The sequence below is a fragment of the Leptonychotes weddellii genome, chromosome 7 (assembly GCF_054177405.1).
Source record: "Leptonychotes weddellii isolate Sample4059 chromosome 7, ASM5417740v2, whole genome shotgun sequence".
NCBI classification, from domain to species: Eukaryota; Metazoa; Chordata; class Mammalia; order Carnivora; family Phocidae; genus Leptonychotes; species Leptonychotes weddellii.
The window spans coordinates 95623401-95649222 of record NC_138375.1 but is presented as its reverse complement, the minus strand read 5'-3'; the positions used below and the strand labels follow the sequence as shown (position 1 = coordinate 95649222).

General features: G+C 42.9%; 1 protein-coding gene and 1 long non-coding RNA gene across 7 annotated transcripts in view; both read left to right on the top strand.

The window, feature by feature from the left end:
• Positions 1–9257: 9257 nt before the first annotated feature.
• Positions 9258–25822, top strand: part of MAST4 (microtubule associated serine/threonine kinase family member 4) — a 519579-nt gene continuing 503014 nt past the window's right edge. For 4 of the 6 annotated variants that reach the window (XM_081825660.1, XM_081825659.1, XM_081825658.1 and 1 more), the window contains exon 1: positions 9258–9933. In XM_081825660.1, coding sequence (XP_081681786.1) covers positions 9565–9933 — 369 coding nt within the window. In that variant the 5' untranslated portion in view covers positions 9258–9564. The remainder of the gene's footprint in view (positions 9934–25822) is intronic. The other 2 variants (XM_081825663.1, XM_081825662.1) reach the window with 1 other exon arrangement.
• Positions 9940–16210, top strand: LOC145722447 (uncharacterized). Its single transcript, XR_014146747.1, has 2 exons — positions 9940–12443; positions 12656–16210. It is a non-coding gene; the product is annotated as an uncharacterized LOC145722447 (long non-coding RNA).

The window sequence follows — 25822 nt, the reverse complement described above, 5'->3', positions numbered from 1 at the left end:
TAAAAGAGCTCCTGAAGCCAGTACTACCTTTGAAAGGCCCATGAATGCCCTGGTTAGGAACCCAATATTAGTAGAAAGAGCATAACTTGAGAAAGACCTTGGATTAAATCCTAGCCCCACCTTACGTGTGACTTTGAGAAATACTATTTCATTTCTCAGCACTAATTTCTTTATCTGTAAAAATGGGAACTGGACCCTTAAGTTGGACTTATTGCGGAGATTTTAAAAATAATGCATCTGGAGCATTTGGTACAGTGGCATATTGAATGTGCTCAGTGCATGATAATTCTTTTCCTTCATGAGATAATTAGCAGGGAAATGACTGATGTGTGGAGCAGGCATCCTGAAATGGATACTCACGCCCACTTTACCCGACAGCTGCAAACATGATGCGGGGGCAGATCAGTACAATTAATCAAGAGCTGGAGACTGTTCAAGTCTAAATGTTCTAGTTTACCCTGTTAGCCAAATCTTTTGACACTCTTCCTACATCATGATGGTTCCTCATGGTGTGAATCCCATCTTCCCAAGATAGAAAGCACAGCTCCCACATTTCTCAGTTTTTCTTGCCTCCACAGTACAGTCATGTGACTTAGGCTCTGCTAATCAAATGCACAGACCGAGACGTAGATATGGAAGTGATTTATGTGAGGAAGCAGGTTGGGGCCAGGGCATCCATTTCGCAGGCACAGATGGTGGGAAGGCCGGGTGGTTTGGAAATCATCAGGAGCAGCAACTCCCTTTCCAGCCAGTTGTGCAGTGAGGTCCTGGGGATTGTTCCTGCAAGCTCACCCCAGAGCCTGCTTCTTCAGTTCTCCCAAAGACTCTTTGGGCATTCTAAGACTTTTTAATAAGTCACTTCCTACGTTAACGAGATAGAATGGATTCTCTGGCTGGCTTCTAAAAACTCTTTCACATGCTGACCACGATTTCATGCCATCTTCCTGCCACAACAGTTCCTTTGCACGAATTTTGCAACATGGCTAAGTGTTATAAAGGGCCCTAATATTCTTAGACAGGAATGGGGTTTCCATTAGAATAGAGCTTTTATAAACAAGGGCACTTGTTTATAGATTCTTCCTACCCTGACTAGTATCACAAGTGGTACCCTTGGGTTCTTGTAGCTTACAGTAGCCTTTCCTGTTTGCCAACAGGCTGGACCTGTAAGAAATTGCAAGGGCTTGTCAAATGTCCCTTCCGCCCTATTCACACCACATGCAGGTAGTTCTAATTAGTTTGGCTCTTTTAGGAAGGCAGGTAGTTGGGAAGAAACTTCAGCGAGCATGACAGTAATAGTGGTTTGAGCTGAAGATTTTAATGCAATTATTATTTTATTAAAATGAGGCACTAGTCAGGAATGAAGTCACCTTATTACATACACAGATTTCCCCCCCATCCTAAAATGTTGTGGGTTCTTTTAATCAAAATATACAAGTCTTAGACTGAGCAAACTCTAAACATAGAATTTTAGTAAAAGTGGTTTAAACTCATGTGATAGCAGTAGTCCCATGCACTCACTCAGTAAATATTTATCATGAACTCTTCTATGTCAGACAGGGTGCTAGGTGTTGGCAAATAACATGCTAGATAAATAACATTCTTTAGCCCTCAAGACCCTCATAACCTATTAGGAAGACAGACAGACAGACAGATAGACAAACGTAGTGTGGTGTTAGGATCTATTTCTGCCATAGCCGGTAAAATTTTTTTTCTGCCAGGTCACTATTTTTCTCAAGCATTTTAACCTCCAGTAAGAGAGATCCCTTCTTATACCTGAAATATGAATGGTTTCCTAAGATCTGATGGAAGCAGCACCCTTATTGAGGTCAGGAATACATCTTTAAGTTTAATATCACTCCTAGCTTTCAGATGGCATTCAGATGCCTTCTTCCCACCTAGACTGGGTGACCAGTGGATTCAGGTCAGCACACCTGTAATTTTTACAGTTTCTTGGTGGCAAGCAATGGCTTATTTTAGTTAATTCATTCAGAAGGAAGTTTTATTGGTAGTTCAGACCCTTCCTTTTCAAAGGAAAAGCCAGAGAAAAAAACTTGGAAAAGTGCTGGAACCACAGCAGCTCTGGATCTAGTTAATGGGACACAACTGAGAGCTTTGTCTAGACACCACTGTCCTTACATTATTCTCAAGATTCAAAGTCCAAGGATATCCCACTCCAGCATTAAGACCATCAAAGCTGCTCAGAAGGAAATAAATAATTTCTTAAAAATAAATTGGGATGCTCTTCCCAATAGGAGGCAGAATGGATATAGGGCAGTCAGATACCGAATATGTCTATCATTATTTTTATGCTCCAAGTGTATGGTCTTCATGGCACCAACCATGGACATTTTCCTGGGCATATATTGATGTCATTACTTACAGTGTTACCCCTTACCTCAACTACCTCAAACTAGTCCACTTGATGAGGTCAAGATAGGAAAAAAATATTTTCTTTGACTAAGGAGAAAGGAAGGAGGAAGGAGTTTGGCCATTGAGGGCTGGCATAGTAGTTCTCAATTTTGACTGCCATTAGATTCACCTAGGGACTCTTGCTTTTTAACATTTTATTTTCAACTAATTTTAGATTTAAAGAAAAGTTGTAAAAATAGTACAAAGGCTTCCTTAATATCCCTTACCCTGCTTACCCTAAAGATAAGCTTATATATAACCATAGTAGAATTACCAAGAACAGGCATTAACATTGGTACAATATTATTAACTAAACTACAGGCATGATTCACATTTCACCATTTTTTCCATGAATGTTCTTTTTTTTAATTCTAGGTTTTCTTCCAGGATCCCACATTGTACTCAGTTATTACTTCTTCATTTCTGCAACAGTTGCTCACACTTTCTTTATCTTTCATTACCTTATGTCTGTTGAAGAGTACTGATCAGTCATTCTGTACAATGTACTTCAATTTGGGTTTGTCATATTTTCTTATGATTTGAGTAAGGTTATGCATTTTTGTCAAGAATACCACAAAAATGATGTGTATCATAGTGAGGAGTACAAGATATTGATATGTTGTATTACGGTGGTATTTATATGGGTAAGTTGATGTCTGAGGGGTTTCTCCACTGCATGGTTACTATCTTTAACTTTGTATTGGTAAGTATTGGCGGGGGAGAGTACTTCGAACCTATGCAAATCATTTTTCTCCTCAAACTTCAGCTTGTTAATTTGAGCACAAATCCTTTTTTTTTTTTTTTTTGATTGATTGATTTTAGAGAGAGAGCATGAGTGGGAGGGAGGGGCAGGAGGGGGAGAATCTCAAGCAGACTCCCCACTGAGCACAGAGCCCCATGTGGGGCTTGATCCCAGGACCCATGAGATCATGAGCTGAGCTGAAACACTTAACCAACTGAGCCATCCAGGCGCCCCTTGAGCACACATCTTTAAGTCTTACCTGCAACAGTTATTCCTTTGGTGTCTGCCTTTTGGTGATTCTCTATTTCCGTCTTCCTTTCCACATTTGTTAATTGGAGCTCTATTGTGAGGAAGCACTATCTCTGTTCCTCCATTTAAGTTTTTATTTCATTATTTATATGAATGTGGCTATTTATTTTATTCTATGGTTTAAAGTCCAAAACTATCATGATTTATTTTGTTGCTCAGATTGGCCTAGCTTTGGCCATTGGGAGCTCCATCATGGTGGTACCTATGTTCTTCTGACAAGGTCTTATCTTTTTTTGAGCATTTCCTTAATTTGTGGTACCATGAGTTGTTCCAGGCTCATCTTGTATTTCCCTGCCTTGGCCCTAAAATGAGCATTTCCTACCTAGGGAACTTGCTAAGTCATAGTGTCTAAGCTCCAACCCAAACCACTTATCAGAAAATCTTGGGGATGGGATACCAGTATATTTAAAGTTCCATGAGTAATTCCAATATGCAGCCAAGTTTGAGAACCAAACTAGAAGAGTACTTTGCTAACCTTAATGTGGCTATGAAGTCCTCACAAATCTGTTAAGATTCTGATAGTAGGCTTGGGGTTGGGGACTGAGATTCTGCATTTGTAATAAGCTCCTAGGTTGGCTTATTGGCAAGTCACACTTTGAGGGGAAAAGACCTAGAAGACCCTATTTCCTCAAGTACAAAAAGCCTTAAAAATTACTCCTAGGGTTGCAAACTGGCTCATGGCTGTGGAAGGAGTTGCTACTTCCTAGGTTACTATTCAGAATCATTTTATTTTCTAATTAGTTGGGGTTTAGTGATGGAAGGAACTACTTGCCAAGCAGTGTAGACAGAGTCAAGGAAATTGCTCTATGAATTGAAAATGGGAAACAGAACCATTTGACTCTGAAAGCAAACCACTATAATGAATAAAAATGAGTAAATGCGTTTGCTTGTTTTCTGTTTCCTAAACCGGCAAAGAGTACTGAATAAATTTTTTTTGAAAAATGAAGAGTGATAATAAAAGAACATTTCATGCTGAAAGCATAACAAAAAAATCCTAGATGTGAATATCCATTTTGTCCATCTGGGAAAGACAAATGCAAAAGATTGGAGTCTTCTGTGGGAAAGAGGTCACCATTTTGAATTTTGTTTAAACAGAATCCTTGAGGGAACATTATCCTCAATTCTTTTTGTGTATTAGCTCAGTTTTTCCACCTGTTTTCAGCACATGCATATTCCTGCCCAGCTGCTAAGCTGTCTTGGTCTCTCAAAGGTAGTTGTACTCCAAGAGAATAGGAGCAAAGTGATCCAAAGAGACATCCTTGCGGTCAGTCAGGCTCATTCTAGTCACCTTCTACAGAGCCATGCACATTTGCCCTGTAAAATGGCTCTTTGATTTCCAAATTAGGAACACCTTCAGTAATCCTTAAGCTTTAGTATACTTGACACTCCCTTGGAATGGTGCTTAAAATGCTGATTCCCAGACCTTCGGTTGGGCCAGGGAATCGGCCTCGTTTGTTCTTGTGTTTGCATCCTGATCTGATGGGGGTGTTCCACAGACAAATCACTGAGGAATCTTGATCTAAGAGATCAGATCAGCAGCATCCTCCCCTTTGGTCTGTTGCAGACTTATTTTAATTTGCTAACATAGCTTAGTTTCCCATCCTTCTCAACCTCTAGGTCAGAGACTCCAACAGCTGCAAGTCACATTACTACTCTTCCTCCCTTGTCCTTTTCAACCATCATTTAAAAATTCTACTTATCTTCTGGAACCTTGTCCTGTAACCCTTCCTTTCCTAGAGCCTTAGATACAAACAAAAGCCTGAGAAACCGTGGGAGCTTTTCCTCCCAGCTGGGTGGTCAGAAATAGCCATGGGTTGTATTATGCTACTCCTTCTGGTTTAAATCAGAAACAGCAGTCTAGGCCACTTCAATGACCACCTCTTCACTGATGTTTACTTTGTCCTGAAATGCATTTCATTGGTCAAGGGGGAGCAGGCAAATCTATCATTAATAATGATAATAAAAAAACCTGCCATAAGTATAATATAATAATCTTCATAATCTAAAGATAGTATGACAGTGTATTAAATAGGAACATATTTACTTGTAATTTTGCATAAAATGTGTGTTTGGAGTTGATGATGCCCTAATTTCATGTAGGTAAGATGGAAGGACAATTGATTTCAATTTTATTAAATCATAAACCTAATCTTTAAGAGGAAGGTCAAAACCATGGGAATGGACTAAGGATGTGATGACTTTTCCTCCAACATCCTCCATCTCAGAGAGACAAGAGCTTGACATTCACACTTGGCCTCACCCACAGAACAGAGAATGGCAGAGACAACAGAGACTCCCAGAGGCAATATCTCCAGTTACTTAGGAGAACAACATAGAAAACCAAGGCAAGTGTTTAATCACTGAACACGATAAACACTTACTCAAGTGCCCAGGGGTTCTTGTCTTTGAACCAAGCACTTGGGAGCATGTCTCGTACAATGTATGGACACCTCTTACCTTGTCCTTCCTTGTCTGTAGGCTGGTCTGGTTCTGTCATACGAAGCTACACCAGTGGCTTCCCAAGAGCTCTAAGTCATTTTTATTTTTCTGGCTCTTGCCTACAATGACAATACAGGAAAAAAGCCATACTTTTATACCTAGCATTAGGGACATTTATGAGAAGTCCTTTTGGTGGGTTACTTTCCTTGACATTGAGGAAGATGATTATAATTTATCAGATAAGAAAGGTGAACCACAGCGTTTTCATAAATCAAAACTGATTTTGTTCCAGTGGTTTGGCCATACCTCAGCATTTGTCCATAGGTCTAACTGTGATATTTTTTAGGGAACTAGCCTGACCTTCTGATCACCTTCTATTTATAGAGTCATCCTTTGAGTTTGCCTAGTTCTGGTCTAGAAACTCTCAGCCTGAACCATAGTCATATTTCCCTCATGGGTCAGCTCTGGGGATGATTAGGTACATTGCTTTTGACTGCATGGGTCAGAGTGGAGTGTGAAATATATGTAGCTGATCACAAACTAGCATTTTTATTTTCAATAAAATATCAGACTGCATTGCTTATAGGATCTTAGGATAGGTATTATTTCATGGAATTTTATTTGTAGTTGTATTTATATATGTCATGAGTTGTAAAATATATTTCTTGTGCAGGGTTAAGGTTTAAAAAGTTAAATACTGATCTAGGACTTGATTTTGATCAGTAGAGGCTAAGAGCATGAACGCTGAGGCTAAACTGTTCAAGTTTGCATCCTGACTCCATCACTTGACAGCTGTGTGACTTTGGGCAAATTACACAACTTTTCTGTGCCATAGTTTTCACACATTTCATGTATGTAATCTGAGAGTAATAATAGTGGCTACCTCATAAGGTTGACATGAGGATTACAAAATTAACATTTGTAAAGTGTTTAAGAACATTGTAAGTGTCTGATAAATGTTTGTGAGAAAAACAATCTGTTCTCCAAGTATCCTTTCATATTCTTTTACATACGGAATCAAGAAAACAGTGTTCCTGCTCTGTGGATATTTGTAATGTAGCATGTAAATATGTGCTTGAAAAAGTGGTGTGTTCTGAATAGCATTATACTGGAATGTTTACCAGTGCCTTGGACACAGACCGGTGGGTTCGAACCACAGTTCTATATCTCGCTTGCTGTCTGACATTTGGCAAGTTACTTGACTTTACAGATCCTCAGTTTCTTTATCTATAATAGTGGGGCTAATAGAGTCTGTCTTATAAGATTGTTGCCAGGGTTAAATGAGACCACCTATAGACAATGCTTAGGGCTCAAGGAAGAATCGCTATCATCGTTTCTCCTGTTAGTAATTCAGATCATGTCATTGCCTCTTCTTTCCCCATGCACTGAAAAGCAACTCCTCCTTTTCTTTCATGTGAATGGTTTGCTTAAGTCCTGATTTCACTTTGGCTCTGGCGAATCAACCACATAGGGGTTTGGATAAAGACCCGTACTCCTGACTAGAAAAGCAATTGTGAGGCCCAGGGCTGGATTCTGACTGCCCCACTGTGCTCTCTCTTCAGGCTTGCTGTCACAACTTAGCCAAGTCACTAGAATTGTCCTTTTGCCTCAGCAGGATTCACATCCCCACAGAAAATCCTGAAGTGTCACAATGCAAGCCTGACAACCAGAGCCCGCTTTGCAGTATGGCTGCCCATGGCAATAGGTTCATGCCATATTTCCTTCCCCTTCATCCTGGGGGGAGAAAACTGATCAGGACAAAGCTTGCTGTCCAATATAATGAAGTACTTTGTGTGATGTATCACTTGTAAATACCATGATAGCATAAAAGGGCTCATTAGCTGAAGGGGCTTTCAACTCAGGTCCTTCAGTTCTTAAGGACCTTTGGCAAAACTGTTCTGATAAAGAGAAATCTAAGATTCTTGAGGACCTGTTAACTGTTTTTCTGTAACTCTCCCCCCTTCTCCCATGACACATTGTTCTTGTAGCACTACCACAGCTTTAAAAAATTAATAGTGGAGCTATATTATGCAGCATCAATCTCTTGTATGACCATAAGCTCCTCAAGGGCAGGGGACTGGCCTTATTCATCTTTGTATCCCCTGCAAGCACCTGGCACACATCTCAGTCAGTGTCTGTGGGATTTAATCAGGTTGAATTTATATCTCACGTCACTGCCAGATCTCACAATAGGGCTGGAGCTGAAGGCAAGTAAGGAGTCATTTATTTCCCACTCCTAAACTGAGTGCTGGCTTCCAAGAAATATAAGTCACCCAATCACCCCGAAGGATGCATTTTCCAGCCCAAGGGATGGCCGGAAGGTGATTCTTGTGCCTTTGGTGAAAGTTTTTTCTCCTAGTTCTTAGGGGTAAGGAAAATGAAGCACCTGGTCTTGCTTCCTGCTGGTTTACAATCTGGAGCTAGGAGAAAGTAAACTGGAAATGCAAACTCTTTTCATGCTCTGCTTAGCTGATGTGGAGAGACAGGCAATTGTTAGGGCCACAGAGCCCTTTCTAATTCAACTTTGTTTAGGGCTGGGCACAGTACTGGGCACATTGTTGTTCCCAATTAAATATAGGGGCATTATTTGTTATTTTCTTCCCTTCCAGAGGTACAAGTAGTTGACTTAAACCCTTAGTTTATACACAGAAATAAAGAAAATAGTCTTTGGAAAACTATCCATGTTTCCAAGCCAGGTACACTGCTGAGGCACACACATATGTATGTGTGTGTGTGTATGTATACAATAACTATCTATCTATCAATTGATATGTTCAGCTTATAGCCTGCCAAGACAGGTATTGTCTCCATTTCCAGTTGAGGAAACTGAGGCCCAAGGAGTTTAAATGGAGAATCCCGGATTGGTTATCAGGTCCGTTTAGATCTACTCAGTCAGTATAGCACGAAGTTTCCCCCTTTCTCCTCCAGCAAGCGTGTGGGTGTTCCCTTTACTCCTAAAGTCCTACTACTTTTCTTCTGGTCCGTTTTCTCGATTTTACTTTTTTGAAACAAAGTCCAGTTCTTCTTCAAGGTCTCACCGCCCCCTCAGCCATCTCTCCACTGCGTTCCAAGGACGGCTAGCCGCTCCCCCGCCAAGTTCGGAATTCCAGCCTTTGGCTGCGACTCCGGGTTCCACTCCCACCCTCCAGGGTCCCCCCTCCTCCCCCGAGTCCCTGGGGCCCCAAGCGCTCCGGCCGGATCCCGTAGTCCGAGCCTCGGCCCCGCCTTCCCTACCTGACGCCCGTGCGGCCGGGGGCGCCGCAGCCTCCGCCCACCGGCGCGGCTGCCCTGCCATTGGCTCCCCGGGCTGCCCGTCTCCTCCGCCGGCCCCGCTCCTGCCCGGAGGCAGGTTTTGCTGGCGAAGCCGCAGTCCGGGCGGCGCGGGCGCAGCGCACAAGGGTTGTGGAACGTAGAGCGCGGACTCGAGCTGGCTTGTCCCCGCGCGCGGGAGCCCCCGTCGGCCGCCAAGTCTGGGTGGCTGGTAACTTGGCGGCGGTCTCCAGCGGCCGTGCTGCGGCCATGTAGTCGCCGGCGGGGCTCCCCGCAGCCCGGGAGCGTCAGCGAGAGCGACCCGGAGCCGCGCAGCCCGCAGCTTTCCCTGGAGACGCTGAGTGCGCGCCGCGTCCCCGCCGCCCCTCGGGCCGCACTTTGGGCGCGAGAGGGAAATGGGGGAGAAAGTTTCGGAGGCGGCGGAGCCGGTGCCTCGCGGCTGCAGCGCCCACGGCCCCGAAGCTCCCGCCCCTGCGGTGGCCGCCGCGTCCTCGCCCGGCGCTTCCTCGGCCGAGTCCTCCTCGGGCTCAGAAACTCTGTCGGAGGAAGGGGAGCCCGGCGGCTTCTCCCGCGAGCAGCAGCCGCGGCCGCGGCCGCCGCCGCCGCCGGGCGGCGCCGGAGGTGCCCGGCCGCCCGCCGCGTGGGCTCCCGCGCGCGTGGTGCTTGAGCTTGGAGTCTGTGCGCCACCGCCGCAGCTCCCCGGAGGAACCGCGCCACCCGCGCCCCGGGGCAGCAGCGCGTCCCAGGAGGAGCAGGATGAGGAGGTGGGCCCCGCCTTCCCCCGCTCCCCGTCCGAGTCCCGGCTGTCGGGAGACCTCAGCTCTCCGCCCAGCGCGCGGCTGGTGGCAGGGCGCACCGGGGCAGGAGGAGTGGGAGGGACCCCAGGTGCTCTGCCCCGAGGCCGGGGTGATGGCAGTTAGGAGCCTCCTGGTGGGTTATTGACTTCCCGTGGCTCTTACCTCCGTGTGTGTGTGTGTTCAGGTGCTGGCTGATAGTGTGCTTTTCAAGATGTCAAAGCAGCAAACTCCGTAATGTCTGTATCTGCTACGGTGGGTCTGGGAATGCATGTGATCGAGACGCCTAGCTTGTCCCCACAACTAAGAGCTCATTTTCCGAAGTGGGCGTTGCTTCCCGCCGAAGCTGTCGGGCCAAGGGGGAGTGTGGTGAGGGGATGGGTGTGAGGGGAAGAGATGGTGTGTGGGTCCTGCCGGACGAGTGGGAGCAGTACCCGCCGAGTTGTGCGGAGGCGTGTCAGTGACGCGGGCCCCCCGGGATCCCCTGCGGGTGGTTTTGGCTGCTCCGCGCAGCGTCGGTCTTCTGAGAGAGGGGGACTCTCAGCTCTCCGTCCGCGGCGCTGCGCCTCCAGCGCCCATTCGGATTGTTCCGGGGTGTCTAGATGCGTACTGATCGTCAAACTGGATAGAGAACCTGTCATTTCCTTCGGGGGCGGGGGAGGGGGGCTGTGTCCATCCTGGTTTCTTGGAAGAACGTTCTTCCAAAACTTGTGGGTCGCGTCCCGACACGTTGAGCATATGACTTCGGTGTCCTCTCCACTGCTTTCCTTGTTTTTTTGTTTTTGTTTTTTTTTTTCCCGGCCTTTGGAGCACAGGAAGCATAGGGTTCTTCATTATCTTTAAGATTGTTTTCTTTGGAGGGTGGTTGTGCGGAAGTCATCTTGGTCAGGCAGGGTTATAAATAAAACATCATTCTAACATAGACTCCTTGTGAAGTTAATTCTTCAGTACCAGAATCCTATTTTTCTCCTCTCCGATGGGGTTAGCTTTAATAAGTAATTGTCTTTGTCTCGCAGAATAAGCAAGTCGAGGTCAGTGTCCTGACATTGGCCCCCAGGGACCTCAGTCTAGACGCAAAGAGTGGATCTGGCACAAGGTGGAGGAGTGAAGTTCTCACTGTCAGGTCAATGGCTAGCCTTCTGACAGTAACCCTGACTGATTTCCCAGTGACCAGGAGGATTGTAAGGATCCTGGACAGGTGTCTGGAGACCTTTCTAGAACTGTCTCTGCTCCTGAGTTGTGAGGCCTTGGGTGAATTGTTGCATTCCTCTGGCGTTCAGTTTTATCTGTAAAATGAGGGGTTTGAACCAGTTAACTTCAAGGTCAAGTTCATTTCCACATGAATACTTTTTTTTTTTTTTTGCTGATCAGGAATTTAGGATGAATCAATCATTCAGATTGATCCTAGGGACAGGATGCCAGGAGTTAAAGCTGAGTGCCACACCTACCACAGAGCTGTCAGGGTCCCTCAATGGTTGCCTCTCATTTTGAAGATGCCAGACATGTGCCAGGTGTTACCCTGTGATACTTGCCTCAACTTTCAAGAGGAGCACACTTGTCATTGGGCAGCTGGGGGTAAGCCCTAACTCAGTGATTTACCAGTGGATTCTCATTTAGTGTTGTCATTAGTAGAAAAGATGCCCACTGTTTTCTGTGTAGCTAGGAGAGGGTGCTTTGGTGTAAATGACATGGTCTTGCATATCTTGGGGAGGGGGGGAGTAGGGAACTTCTCACTTTGGATCCTGATTCTGTAGCTGATTTATTGCCTGGCCTTAGAGTGACTGTGTTTGACTTTCTTGGAAGTGGATATAATGATAGCTTATTTCACAGGCAATGCAGTGAGGACTGGTTGATGGAAACACATTTTGGAAAGTGGAATGACTAAATAACATTGGTCAGTATTCGTGAAATCTCAGAATTGGATGTAAACTGATACAGTATTGCAATTTATTGTGTAACTTACTCTGTGGCAGGGGTTACTGGAAATTATCCAGGAGTGGAAATCTTGACTTGCTCTGAGGATTTTAAAGTGCAACTGTAACTGTGGAGTTTTTACCTCCTCACGAGTACAGAAGTAAGAGTCTTGGTGAAAGGCCTTGAAGTCCAGTGTGCTTTTTCTGTTTTGTTTTGTTTTTTTCCCACAGGTGATCATATGGTGCAGTGATATTTTTAACTTTTGAGGGGATTGTGGGCTTCCTTGAGAATCTAATGTAAGCTCTCCACCTGCTCCTAAGAAAATGCATATAGCTGTAAACACCGTTCCAGAGGGTTCAGTTAGGTTACAAACACTAAGTTTAGTGCAAAGACCTGGGTTTGTGTCCCAGCGCTGCCACATTAGCTAGATGTGGGATTGTGGACCATTCAGCTCATGTAAGCCCTGGTTTTTGCACCGTTAAATGGGAATAATAATGATAAGAGTTGGACATTCTATACATGCCATTTAATTTAATCCTAGCACAGTATCTAACATGTAGCATTATGTGCTAAGTAAATATTAATTTTTTTTTTTTAAAGATTTTATTTATTTATTTGACAGAGAGAGACATAGCGAGAGCAGGAACACAAGCAGGGGGAATGGGAGAGGGAGAAGCAGGCTTCCCGCCGAGCAGGGAGCCCGATGTGGGACTCGATCCCAGGACCCTGGGATCATGACCTGAGCCGAAGGCAGACGCTTAACGACTGAGCCACCCAGGCGCCCAGTAAATATTAATTTTTCAAGTTAATTTGTGATGAAAATTTTGTGAAATGGAAGTATGAACTTGGGCTGGCTTGTTATTTTTATTTATGCATAAATAACCTGCTGCTTTGAGAGAACCTGAGGCTGTGTCTGTTCAGGTTATTCTCATTTTATTAGCATAAGCTGGGAAACAGATTTTATTTGTATCAGGTTGTATTATGGCAGGGCAAAGTTAGTGTAATGTTAGTTATACTACAGCAAGACCCTGAGTATAAAGCATTAAAAGGCTTAAGTGCAACCCATAAAATGGGAAGAGGTTCATTTAGATTTTGAAATTGTTATGTCTAGCTTGGGAGAGTCCTTGCTTTCCAAAGTGTGTTTTTTCTTTTTACAGTAACTTACTGCGTCACTTGTTAAAGAACAGCAAAATTCTAGTATGTAGTGTGCAATTTCGGTGCTAATTTTTTTGGCAACCTTGTTAAAGCTGATTTGAATATATCTAGTAGTGTCTTGTAGTGTCTTGTAGTATTTTGTATTTTATCTCACTATCAGTATGTGTGTGAACTTACTAAGGATTATTGACTTAAATCAGCCCTTTACGCTTTTGGTGCTTAAAACCAATGGTTTAAGAAGGCACGGACTGTAGTTCTTTTGTACTTAAGTGAAATACTGGAGAGTTAGAGATGGCACATGTCATTTGGTTTAATAAACTGCATCTCACTCCCTCTGCTGCTTTCTTAAGCCTGTGCATTTGGAGTCTGTGGGTTTTGAGGGGTAATGGGCTCTATCAGTCTACAGTGATCTAGATTGGAGGACTGTTCCTCTGATCACATTTCTCAGATAGACTTTTAGGCACTTTGCCCTGTCCTTTCCCAAAGCAACTGGTGATGACACTAGTGAAATACTCAGGTGCTATTTGCTGTTTCACTGAACTCCTCGAGGGCAGGGATTTTGTTCCGTATGCCTAGCACAGTACCTCTGGTACATTAGTAGGGTCGCAGTGAATATGTGTTGAATGAATAAGGAAAAAAATGACATCTTTGAAAATAGTTGTGCATTTGATTGAAGGGTGACTGTATGTGTATTCATTTGTTTTTGTCTATTGTGAGTTATGCTCATTCCTCTGTATCTCTTAATAAAAATATCTCATGGATCCAGGTTTTTTGTTTTTGTTTTTGTTTTGAAAAGGGGGAGGACAGGGCAGAGGGACAGGGAGAGACTCTCAAGCAGGCTCCATGCCCAGCATGGAGTCTGATGCAGGGCTGGATCTCACAACCCTGAGATCATGACCTGAGCCGAAATCAAGAGTCCAATACTCAACTGACTGAGCCACCCAGATGTCCCAAGATGCAGGTAAATTTTGAACAAAGCTAAATCACTGAGGTTCTATTCAAAATAACCTTTGAAGGGACTTGTGTATTAAGTCTGCTTTTCACAGTGTATATTAGAACTTGAAACTTTGAAGGATTCTTAGAATAGCCAAAAAAAAGTCTTAGTGGTTGAAAGGATTTTCAACTTGATATAAAGTGGCTCATTTATACTCTGTGACACTAAAGGGTTGGTTTTGTTGACATAGGTTGGGAAACAGTTTCCTGTGTTACAATAGGCATGGTTATGGGACATCTTTGAACTGTTCTATTAAGTAGTGTTTGAGTTTGAGTACTGCTTTTAGCAAAGTTGGGGTGTGTGTGGGATTCCTGCACATGATAGTGATGTAGCAGATGAATTTCTGGTGTTGATTGGTTGAGAAAAGAAATAGCAAAAAGCAACCATGGATTCAGTAAAGCTTTTCTTCTCTCTCTCTCTCTCTTTTTAAGATTTTGTTTATTTGAGAGGGTGCATGCACGTGCGAATGAGCATGGGGGGGTAGAGTGGGGGCAGAAGGAGAGGGAGAAGCAGACTCCCTGCTGAGCGCAGAGCCTGACTCAGGGCTCTATCCCAGGACCCCGAGCTCACGATCTGAGCCAAAGGTAACCGCTTAACCGACTGAGGCACCCAGGCGCCCCTCAGTAAAACTTCTCTTGAGTTTGTATTTTATTAATCACAGCAGCTACATAATTTGAACAAAGGTAGTACATAAATCTTGGTGCATTTATTATTTAGTCTCCTTTTTTGGCTCACTATTGGAGTAAGAGAGCCATGAGTTCAGAGAATCAGTAAAGGAATATATATTGCATGAGACTCTAGGGGGGACTGGCCTCAGCTATGTATTCCCTCGGACTTAGTGGATACTACATATGAATGAATCCAGAGAGTGGGTGAGACAGAGATAGCTTGGATCTCACAAAGCTTCTAGTGTAGTTGGGGGAGATAGTCCCTAAACATACAATTATTAGTTGGTTTCAAAGGTGATAAATGGGTACAGAGGAGCAGACTGTGAGGGAGTGTGTCTGTATCGTGTAACTCATTCAGTCTGGGAGGTGAGAAGTGCCTCACCGCGGAGGTGATATTTGAGCTGAGACCTAACGGATGAGGGGGAAATAGCTGGGAGGAGGGAAGGGGTCAGAGCGATGCAGAAAGCAGGAGGCTGTGAAGCAGGAGAGAGTATGGTGGGTCTTTAGGTTGTTTTGCATGGAGGAGGGAGCATAGCATCAGATGATGCTTGAGAGAGATGCCGTAGGTCATCCAGAACCTTTTGGACTTCATTCCAAGGGTACTGGGAACCTTTGAAGGATTGAATCAAGAAAGTGGTATGATAAGATTTGTGTTTTGGGAAGGTGGGAAGCATGAAGCCCAGCTGTTGGGAACTGCTTGTGTAGCCCATTTAAATGTTTCAGGGTTGGAGTTGATGACCTAGAAGAGGGCATCTTAATAAATGGTGTGTACGTGGAACAGGGGGCTCATTCCTGGTAGTTCAGGTTCTCCAGGTAAACACATGGGACATATCGTAGAAGAAGAATTTAGCTCTTCAAGAGATTATGGTAGTGTGAGTATTAATGTTCCTTTTCACTGTCATGTTGCCTTGAGCCTATTATTTTCTTGGAGGAAAAACTTTATTAACGGGAATGGTGACTGAGAAGAGGGCCTTTCAGTTGTTCATTTCCACAGTAAATTGCAGGAAAACATTTACCCAAGGTGAATACAAGGTGAAATTGCCCTGAGATTGTATGAGCTTCCCTGTTGATGGGAAGTGTGGTGTTTGTGAGCTAATACACACTATGAGAGTCTAGCTTGTTTGCTTGTATTTTTCTAAAGGAGGAAGGGTCAGCATCAGAGAACTAAAGACTGCCCTTTCCACCTCTGGTCTGAGGTATTCTAGGGAAAAGTCAAGTATTTATATTTTGCCACTGTTTTATAGTGATAAAGCTATGTATTCCCTCAGACTTAGTGGATACTACGTATGAATGAATCCAGTTGTTTCTCAGTTTGTCCCTTTAAGGAGGGATATGGAAGAACTGTAATATGGAGTGCAAACATGATAAGCTGTAGAGAGAGCTTGTTAGAAAATTTCTCACAGGGACGCCTGGGTGGCTTGTCAGTTAAGCATCTGCCTTCAGCTCAGGTTATGATCCCAGGGTCCTGCCTGCCACTCCCCCTGCTTGTACTCTCTCTCTCTGGCAAATAAATAAATAACATCTTCAAAAAAAAAAAGAAAAGAAAATTTCTCACAATGAGGAGGATCCATAACAAGGTGGCTTGGCATTGGAGAAAACTGAGTGCAGTGTATGCATATGCATGCATGGACATTTATATCTTAGAAAAGATGATTATGCTTTTTAGATGGAAGAAACCCCATGCCATTTATAATCACATTATCACAATCTGTAGTGTTGTCTGGAAAGGGCTTGTCCTCCTCTCCTTCATTCTGTCAGGGCTAGCAGCCAGTTTTTCTCTGCTCTAGGGGTCAGGGTCAGTAGTGCCTGAGGGTACAGAATAACGACATTAGTTCAGCCACTTACAGATTGTGTGACTTTGGAAAGGTTATTAATGCTGAGACTGCTTCCTCATCTGTAAAATGGGCATGACAGTGTTCATTGCAGAGCGTTGTCATGAGAATTAATGAGACGTTTTATAGAGTCCCCAGCATGATGCCTGGCACATAGTATGCATTCTTTAATGGCATTTGTTATTACTACTGAGTATGGAAGAGCTGGTTTATGCACGATGTCCACACCATAGCCAGGAATAATTAGAAGCCTAGAGGTCCTTTCCCTGATGGAGTATGCTACCAGCGTGTTTTGTTGGTAGACCTCACAGGCCCTTTCATTCATGAGTGGGTAGATATGTAACATAGCTATCACTTTTAATTTCATAGAGCATTTCTTATAATGTACTAACAGGAAAGCTTTACGGTGTGTGGTTCGTTAACCCTTCTATTAAGATACTATCTCTCTTTTACTCATGGAACCTGCTCTTATTGATCATTTATTAAATAATATCCTAAAAGACTCTATGCACGTAAATTACTAGCTGTGCCCAGGGATTTAGTCAGAAGGCAGCATGTCAGCCGTGTAGAGAGGCTGGTGAGATGACCATGAGCTTAAGCGTCATAGGTAATGATTTGGAGGCTGAGAAGGGAGTAACAAGACACATCAAATGATTTTTCTGGAAGCCAGCTTTGGTTCATATAAGCATAAGGGTCAGGTGGGACAAGGCAGGTGTTCGAGGGGCCACCCCAGTTTCGCAGAGAGGAAATCTGTTGGAAGTGTGATAGTGTTTTTAAGAGTGCAAGAATTCGTGTATGTAAATTGTGGCCTCCCCCTCCCCCCATTTGTTTTGTCCCTTTGGGGGCAGTGTAAACATGTCAACCTTCAAGGCAAAAATAAAAATAATCTCAGAGCACTTACCATATAACTCAAAAGCTGGTGCAGGGACTGCAGTTTGTTTCCCTCTCACCAACTTGTTGTGCTGCCCTACGCGCCTGTTCAGGTTGCTATTTATATAACTTTGCATTGTTCAGTTCAGAGATTCTTGTTCTCTTATGTTTCCAATATTTTGTCTGATTTTTTTTTTAATCTGGTACTGTTGTTTTGGGTTCAAGCATAAGATTCAGCAGAAGTCTTGTCCTCAGCAGCTTCTGTGTACTTGTCTCTTTCCCTCTCTATGTCTGTCTGTCTCAGCACACTCATCTTGTTCATAATCCCTGGGAAGGATAGATAGGAGAGAAAATTCCTCTCCTGAAGGCGAAATGTTGGTTCAGGACCGTGGTCAGCGGCACACATACAGTAAAGTCACACTTCAATGTATAGAACTTGTGTGCAGTTTCTGGTGGACTCTCCCACTTCTCTTAATGAAGAGCATTCACTGCTTATTTAATGATTTGAATTCATAACTGTCTCACATGTGTCTGTGAGAGCCTATGAATTTGTACCCTAAGCTTGTACTCTTTTGCCAGCCCATCAATTCCTTTCTTGGACACAGTCGATATAATTTTGATTATGGTACTTACTTCCACTGAACCTTTCAGCCCAAATGGTTTGTACTGATATTGGGGGCTGGGAGGAGGTAGAGATGTGGGAGGGAGAGATGTGGGAGGGAGAGTGGAAATACTGACAAATTGGCTTTCTTTTCTTAACTAATTTCATAGGCTATCATGTGGAAAATGAAAATTTAATTTTATTCTTGACTTTGTAATTTAGTGGTATTTTCAGTGGCTGGCAAGCTCACAGGTGCACCTTATTTAGTTTGGGTAGTGGAATGTACATTAATAAACTCACATCAGATGTGGGTCTTTTGACCCCTGTCTTAGAACTTGGTCAGTTCCTTTTTTTTTTTTTTTTAAGATTTTATTTATTTAGTTGACAGAGAGACACAGCGAGAGAGGGAACACAAGCAGGGGGAGTGGGAGAGGGAGAAGCAGGCTTCCCGCCGAGCAGGGAGTCCGATGCCGGGCTCCATCCCAGGACTCTGGGATCATGACCCGAGCCGAAGGCAGACGCTTAATGACTGAGCCACCCAGGTACCCCTGGTCAGTTCCTTTTTTGATAAGCTGAGAAGGTAGGTATGTAGTTCACTCCTGGCTGATGATTTTGTGCCTTTCTATGCTTGTTTTGAAAATAATACCATCATATCTCTGGCTTCTGGTGTTAACATTTGTTTTTTAGGCATTTCTTTAGGCAGAGATGGATATACCTTTTCACTGTAGGAAGAACTCCAGTGCATTATCAGTGGAAGGAAAATAAAATTGGGTTAGAATTGGTTAAAATCTTATGTCACTGTACATGTCATTGGGACATTGATTACATAAGTTACAAATTTAAAATTGCTTCTTAGGGTAATCATTGTTACCTAAACTACATTAAGGTGTTGAAATGGGATGCAGTGGTGATGAAATCTGTTTTGTGTATAAAGGTTAAGGGATTATTTCCACAAACAGCTTTTTTATGAATAAATCATATCTGTTAGGAGGGTGTCTAGCTCCTACACACGTAACATAAACTCAGAAAATCTTTTTTGTTACTCCCTTAGTTTTAGCTGGAGTGCTTAGTTGAAATCATCTGAAGCTTAATTGATATGGTTTGAGGCTTATTTGAAGTCATCATCACCTCAGGCTTGTTTTAAAAGGGCAGCTGTGGGGCTTCTCCCTCAGGTGCAGCCAAGAGGAGGAGGGGAGAATTGCTCCAGACAGAAGGGCTGCCCGAGATGCTTGTTTGGAGACCGGTCACCATTGAAAAGTTTGACTAAAAGAGAACTTCACACTCCCCTTACATGAGTAGAGTACCTATCAGGAAGACTCAAGAAAAGGCTGTCCTTTCATTTTTGTGGCTCTCTTGTGACTAGTGAGTAGAAGCTTGGGGTTAAATTGGTATGGCTTTAGTTTAAAGATTGATTGTTCTGTGCATCAGAAAGCTACAGAGGAGGAGAGGCAAATGGCTTGTCAAATAAGGAAAGACTACCTTCTCTTTGCTCTGTGTATTGGTCCTTTAATTTATGTATCTATTGTTTGAAATACTACTTTTGTAGATTTTATTTAATGAACCACTTAATGTCTTTGGAATTTCTTGGTGTTTTGTTCTACAGATATTGACTAAGTTACCCTCATTAGCTGTTGACTGCTGGCTAGTAAGAGAAATAGGGTCTGAGTGGTTCTAAGACCTTTTAGGACTAGTTTTAATCTGTGGTGATGGATGGCTTTTAGACACGGTGCAAAATTGCTATTTGAAGAAGAGATAAAATGGAAATTACAACCTGGAACTCTCTTAATTTTATTAAAAAGTCAACATCACTTATTTTCAGGAGTTGGACTGTTGAAATTTGAACATTTCCACCTGGGGCAAGCTGAGGGTAACAGTTTTAAAATTAGGGAATAAGATCAGCTGGGAAGAGTTACACCTGTAGAGAAGCAACTTGACATTTTGGCATTTTTTCTTTCTTCCCCTTCTGAAGCGTGGCTGTTGGAATTTTAAAAAGAACATGACAAACCACGTTAGTTGGAAGATTGTAGTAAACCTTCAGTTGAATAGAATGTTTGGGGGGAAAGCCTTTTCTGGTTATGAAATTGTAGGCTTCACCAGAAACTTAAAAGCTCTTTTTGTTCTCATTTTGTTTTCCCTATAATGTCCTGGTGTGGTTTCCCTGCCTTACTATTCTGTGAACAAGGTACATTTTTTTTTTTTTTTTTTTAATGATTTGACATCTTGTCATGCTTTAGGGCTCTCACTTTGGGCATCAGTCATCTTCGAAAACTATTGAAGGTGTGAAAGTGTGTAAGAGGAGGTAGAGGATGAGGATAAAAGTGCATGCACTGTTCATGAAAGTAGGTATTTTTTTTTTTAAACTTTAAAGGTTGAAGATAGCTCATTATGTTGTACCTGTGAGACTAATGTAACATGTGCCTCAAGTATACTTAAAAAGTTGAAGATAGCAGGAGAAGTTCTTTTTCCGAGGGTTGTGCTGCATCTCTTTGTTCCTGGGTTATTCCAGATCTTGTCTGTACTGTTAATATTTGTACAGGACTTCAGAGTGTGCGTAGCCTTTTCTGATTCTTCATTTGTTTTCTCCTGCCCATTTTGTACAGTTGTTTTGTGGTATCGTTGATAATTAATCTCTCTCCCCCACTAGATTGCGAGTTCCTCTGAGTGGGAACAGTGTCCAATCAAGTCAAATCCCTGCACCAGGAACAGTGCATGGTGCACAGTGGACAATAATATATTGCACAGAATTGCCTTTGAGGCATATTGTGTGTCAAGACTTCATTCTGAGGGTTTTACATGCATTTATTCATTGAACTTTTACCAGAGTCTTTTAAAGTTTAATAATTCATTTGGTCCACACTACCATGCTGTAGCTGTAGTGAAGTGACCTCGATGTTATACACTCTGCATTCCTTAAGGTCCCAGCCTCTTGATCCTCTCTATCCACGAACCTAGCACAGAACCTCAGACGATGTGACAGGAATAAACGAATAATCATTAATGAAAAGACTACTTAGCAGATAGATCTCTGTGCCTTTGGCATGAAGAGTTTGGCTGAAGAGTCTGTCTGTAGAACTTAAGGTCAGAGCTAAGATTTAAAGCTCTGATCCTGAGTTTTAGGTCATCAGTTAATGGGCTGAGTGAGTTTCTACAAATGAAGGTTTTAAACTATAAACTGATTTTTATTTTCTTGTTGGCTTTGGGAAAGTGAATTCTGCTAGGATAATTTTCAGTTATTCATTACAATCACACTTGTAGCAGTAAGCCATTATTGGCCGCATGTTTAAGGGAATTATTTTAATTTCGGAGGAAATATTGATACTGAGCCTTAAAACATTAACAGTGATACTGGGCTGTACTCACTGGTGCTTAGGAAAATGCTGCTGTCGGTGGAAATTGGTTGCAGGAATTCTGGTAATTTTATGAATAGTGGCTGAGTATTGGTGGAGGGGTTGGGGGCCTGAACTCTGTCTTGGTTTCTTACTAGGTGGATTATAGCCTCTGTGATTTTCACGTGTGTTGAAATAAGAGGTCCTTTTCAGCTCCAATCTTTTCTTTCCCTCTTACTACAGAAACATTGGAATTTTAAAGTTGTCATCAGTATATAATTTGTTCTAGAACTCTTTATTCACATTTTTCTTTTGACAGGCTTGGTCACTGTGTTTCTGATTTGTGGATAGGCACCTATTCTTGAAAGGAATTCTCACAAAGACATTTTCTCTTAGATTCTTCCTTTCAGATTATGCTGACTTAAACACAGGAAAAAAATGTTTCATGTTCCATTTTTATTCATCTTTTAAAATTACTCGGTATGTTTCTGTCAGTCATCAGAAGAAATGGAGGGTACTATTTCTTAACTCCCAATCCCTGAAGAGGAGTTTAACTCTGGATAACAAGGTCAGTTTTGTATTTTGTTTGATGGTATAGCATACTGTTGCGTGCATCAGAAGTTCTACGGGCATCTCAGTGGCTCAGTTAAGTGTCCAACTCTTGATTTTAGCTTGGTCATGATCTCAGGATTGTGCGATTAAGCCCCATTTAGGGCTCTGTGCTCAGCAGGGAGTCTGCCTGGGATTCTGTCTCCCTCTGTCCCTCCCTGTGCTAGGGTCCTCTCTTTCTGTCTCTCTCAAATATTAAAAAAAGAGAGAGAGAGAGAAATGATTGTTCTAGGTGAAATTATAAAAGATGGTTTTTTGGTATTAGCTCCTGGAGACTCTGACTGCAAAATTGGGTCTTTTCCTTTAGAGCTGTCTACAAATCCTTCCATCAGTGGCAGAATCTGCTTTTTATTTTACCCTGGGCTCCAGACAGAAAAGACTTGGTTTTGAAATTTTTTTGCTGCCCACAATTAATCTCTTTGGGCCACATGGCACATCACAAGTCTATCATTCCCATGTCCTAGACCAAGAAATTGTGATTTAAAACAATTCTTTGATTTGGAAGATTTGTATGGTGTCCGCTCTACCAGGCAGCCAGGGCTCTCCTGCACTGTTCTGGCTCCTAGCTGCCCAGCCTCTGGAGTAGACTAAAGTTTGTTTATGAAGTTAAATCAGAATAAAGAGAATTTTTTTTTTAACCAGTGTGCTAACTTGTATTTAATTTTTTTTTAAAGATTTTATTTATCTATTTGACAGGGAGAGACACAGCGAGAGAGGGAACACAAGCAGGGGGAATGGGAGAGGGAGAAGCAGGCTTCCTGCTGAGCCGGGAGCCCTGTGCGGGACTCTGGGATCATGACCCGAGCAGAAGGCAGATGCTTAACGACTGAGCCACCCAGGCGCCCCGTATTTAATTTTTTTTAAGAACAGAAGCTAGTATCTCTAGCCTAAATTGTTAGTCTTAGCGATCAGGGTTGTTTTATAAGTTTGTTTGAAAGTCCATTGTTGGAACTTGGCGTGTGAAGTCCCATACAGATGTAGTTTTAAAGGGTGATTGGGTTTCTAGATTAGCCTACAAAGCAAAATTAACCTACAAACCACAATTAACCCCATAATGAATGGGCTACTGGGCGCGAGCCTCTTTTCCGTATAGTGTTGGGGGCAATATAGCAACTTCTGGAGGTGGATGCTGGTGGCACAAGGAATTATTGGTGTTATTTCTCAACATCTGCACATAGGATGATCTGTGCCCTGCCCTGCCGGGCTTTCTCAGGGCCCAGGTGAGCCAGGGTAGAGGGAATTCTCACAACTCAGCCTGTACTCTGGCCATGTGGCAGCTCTGGGGCTCCTCCTGGAGGTGTGACAGTCACCCTCCTTTGTCCTAAGGACACCTTCAGGGATGCCCAAGACTCCTTCACATGTGGGGGCAAATCATTTGAACCCTAAGCAAAATGTCACTGGTAGCTTTCAGTTCATTTCTAATGGGGGACACCTGTGAAGGCCAAGAATTTAAGGTGGAAGGTGGTTACCTCAGAAAACCCATCAGAATACCTTTTAAATAAACCAAGTACTACTAATGGAAAAAATTAAAACTGGGAGGCATTTGTCCAAAACATGTTTTCTTTGTAAATAAAATTTCGGTGTAGAGCAAATGATGGTCAGTCTCTCCCTCAGCAGCGGACACTCTTGAATTTCCCCTTGCTTTTTCTTTTATGTTAATTCCCATAACCAGATTTATCATTCATATATACATGAGGTTTTAAATAATTGCCACACACCCTCCTTCTATTGGGGAACTTGCATGTAAAGAAGTGTTTTTAGGGGCCTCTTTGTTTTCTGAACCTGACTGTGCGGAGACTGAGGAAGGGTCTCTGGCTGCATCATTCCAAGGAGAGGATGTTTTTGTTCAGAATGTTTAGAGCTGTCTGCTTTCTCTCTCCCTCTGTCTACCCTCCTCTCAGGAGGGAGTTAAAGCTAAGTGGTGGAATTAGTGCAATTGGTTCTTGTAAAGAGACGGTGAAGGCCCCATCAGCGTCGCTTACAGCTAAGTTCCACCAGTGGAGATGGCTCCATCAGAGACTCTCAGTGTCCCTTGAGAGACTCTCAGTGGTAATTAAAGGGAAACGGAAACACAGATTTTTAAAAAACAATAAATGCAGGTTTACCAAGTGATTTCATAATGATAGGTGTAATGTCAGGGGGTGCTCACTTTATACTCAGGAAAATCCTGTGATCACTTGGGCACTGTGTTGAATTGTTCAGATACTATTACCTGCAGTTCTTAGGAATTTATTTTGACACTTAAGGACATCTAAGGATGTAAATTTAATTATTGCTGCTGTTCTCTCTGTGGGCTTAGATGAAAAGTGGCAGATTATATAACAGAATTACCATTACATTTTTTTTCAATCTTCTGCAGTCAGACTGATTTGACTTTGGGGGTGGGTAGCTTTCCGTTTGTGGGTAAAACAGTTGCTCATTTAGGATGTATTAGAAAACTAGGTCCTGTTACAGTGGTGTTTTCTGGGGTGGGGGGTTCATTTTAATGTAAACTTGTAGGCTGGAGCTAAGAATCTGGTATTATCCAAGTAAAGGGCTGGTGCCTCTCTTTCTTTCCATTGCCTTTTAGCCTGTACTTTCAGAGGACAGAAGGGGAGGAAATCCTAGTTGGCTGGGTGGGTGGACACAGGATCCTGGGATGTCGCCGTGTTACCTTAGCATGTTGTTTCGATAATAAGTGCTGGCAAAGGTGGCCTTGCAGGTGAGGTGTAGGACTCCTGCCTGGTACCCAAGCTGCTGCTAACCCTTCTTCTGGTGGGTTGGATCTGGTGTGCAGGTGCATGTTGTTTCTCTCTGTCAGGTCAGTAGGTATTTATTGAATTCACTTCTTGGAAAGCTCTGTGGGAGTTGACAGGTGAGAGGGAAGGGAAGGCTATACAAAAGAAATTTTTAAAAAATCTGGTCCTGCCTAAAGCAACACACAGTCGGTTTAGGAGACAGAGCATACGTGGAGTGAGTTGACTTGAATGTGCACAGTGCACTATGAACAAGTGAGGATGTGATTCAAACTGAAGGTGGGTCAGGGGAGGGAAGGAAGTACAGGATCTACCTGATGGGATTTTCCTGAAAGAGGGTTTTCCTGGTGCCTTGAAGGTGAAAGTCTTGGAGACTCGGAGAGGAACAAGTTGTACCAGATAAAGGGATTTGCTGTAACAGGTAAGTTCACTAAGTATAGTTGTGGTCTTAGAAAAGTCTTTTATTTTTCTCTTCCAAAGTAATAATATTGAGAAGGAAGAGGAGTTGGTAGGTTGGTTTTTCCATATATTTATGGTTAATTTTTTGTGCTTGTGTAATTTAAAAATGCTAGTACAAAATACTACTAGGATTGTAGTATTTTCCTTAATACCAGTTTATTTATAGCTTCATAACTTTCTAATCAAGATTACTCTTTATTTATTTATTTATTTGAGAGAGAGAGAGAGAGAGAGAGAAACAGCATGAGAGGGGATAGGGTCAGAGGGAGAAGCAGGCTCCCCGCTGAGCCGGGAGCCCAATGTGGGACTCGATCCCAGGACTCCGGGATCATGACCTGAGCCGAAGGCAGTCGCTTAACCAACTGAGCCACCCAGGCGCCCTCAAGATTACTTTTTTAAAGATTAATCTTTCCCTAGATAATTAAGCAATGTTTACGACACATACTGTTTTAGTCACTATGGTAAGGAACTTTGTGTTTTTGTTGGTGAGGGCAGAGTTCAGGGAGAAAGTATGTTTGGTAAGAATTTACCAGGTAAGCCATCTTGGGTACTATCTCTTGAGGATGGCACTTTCCTTGCTTTGGGATATCTTTCGATTACTGATTATCTGAAATCTGCCAAGTTTAGAGCAATGATGTTTTTGGCCCAGCTAGAATTTCAGACACTCCCTTAATCTTTTTCTTTTTTTCCTTCTCA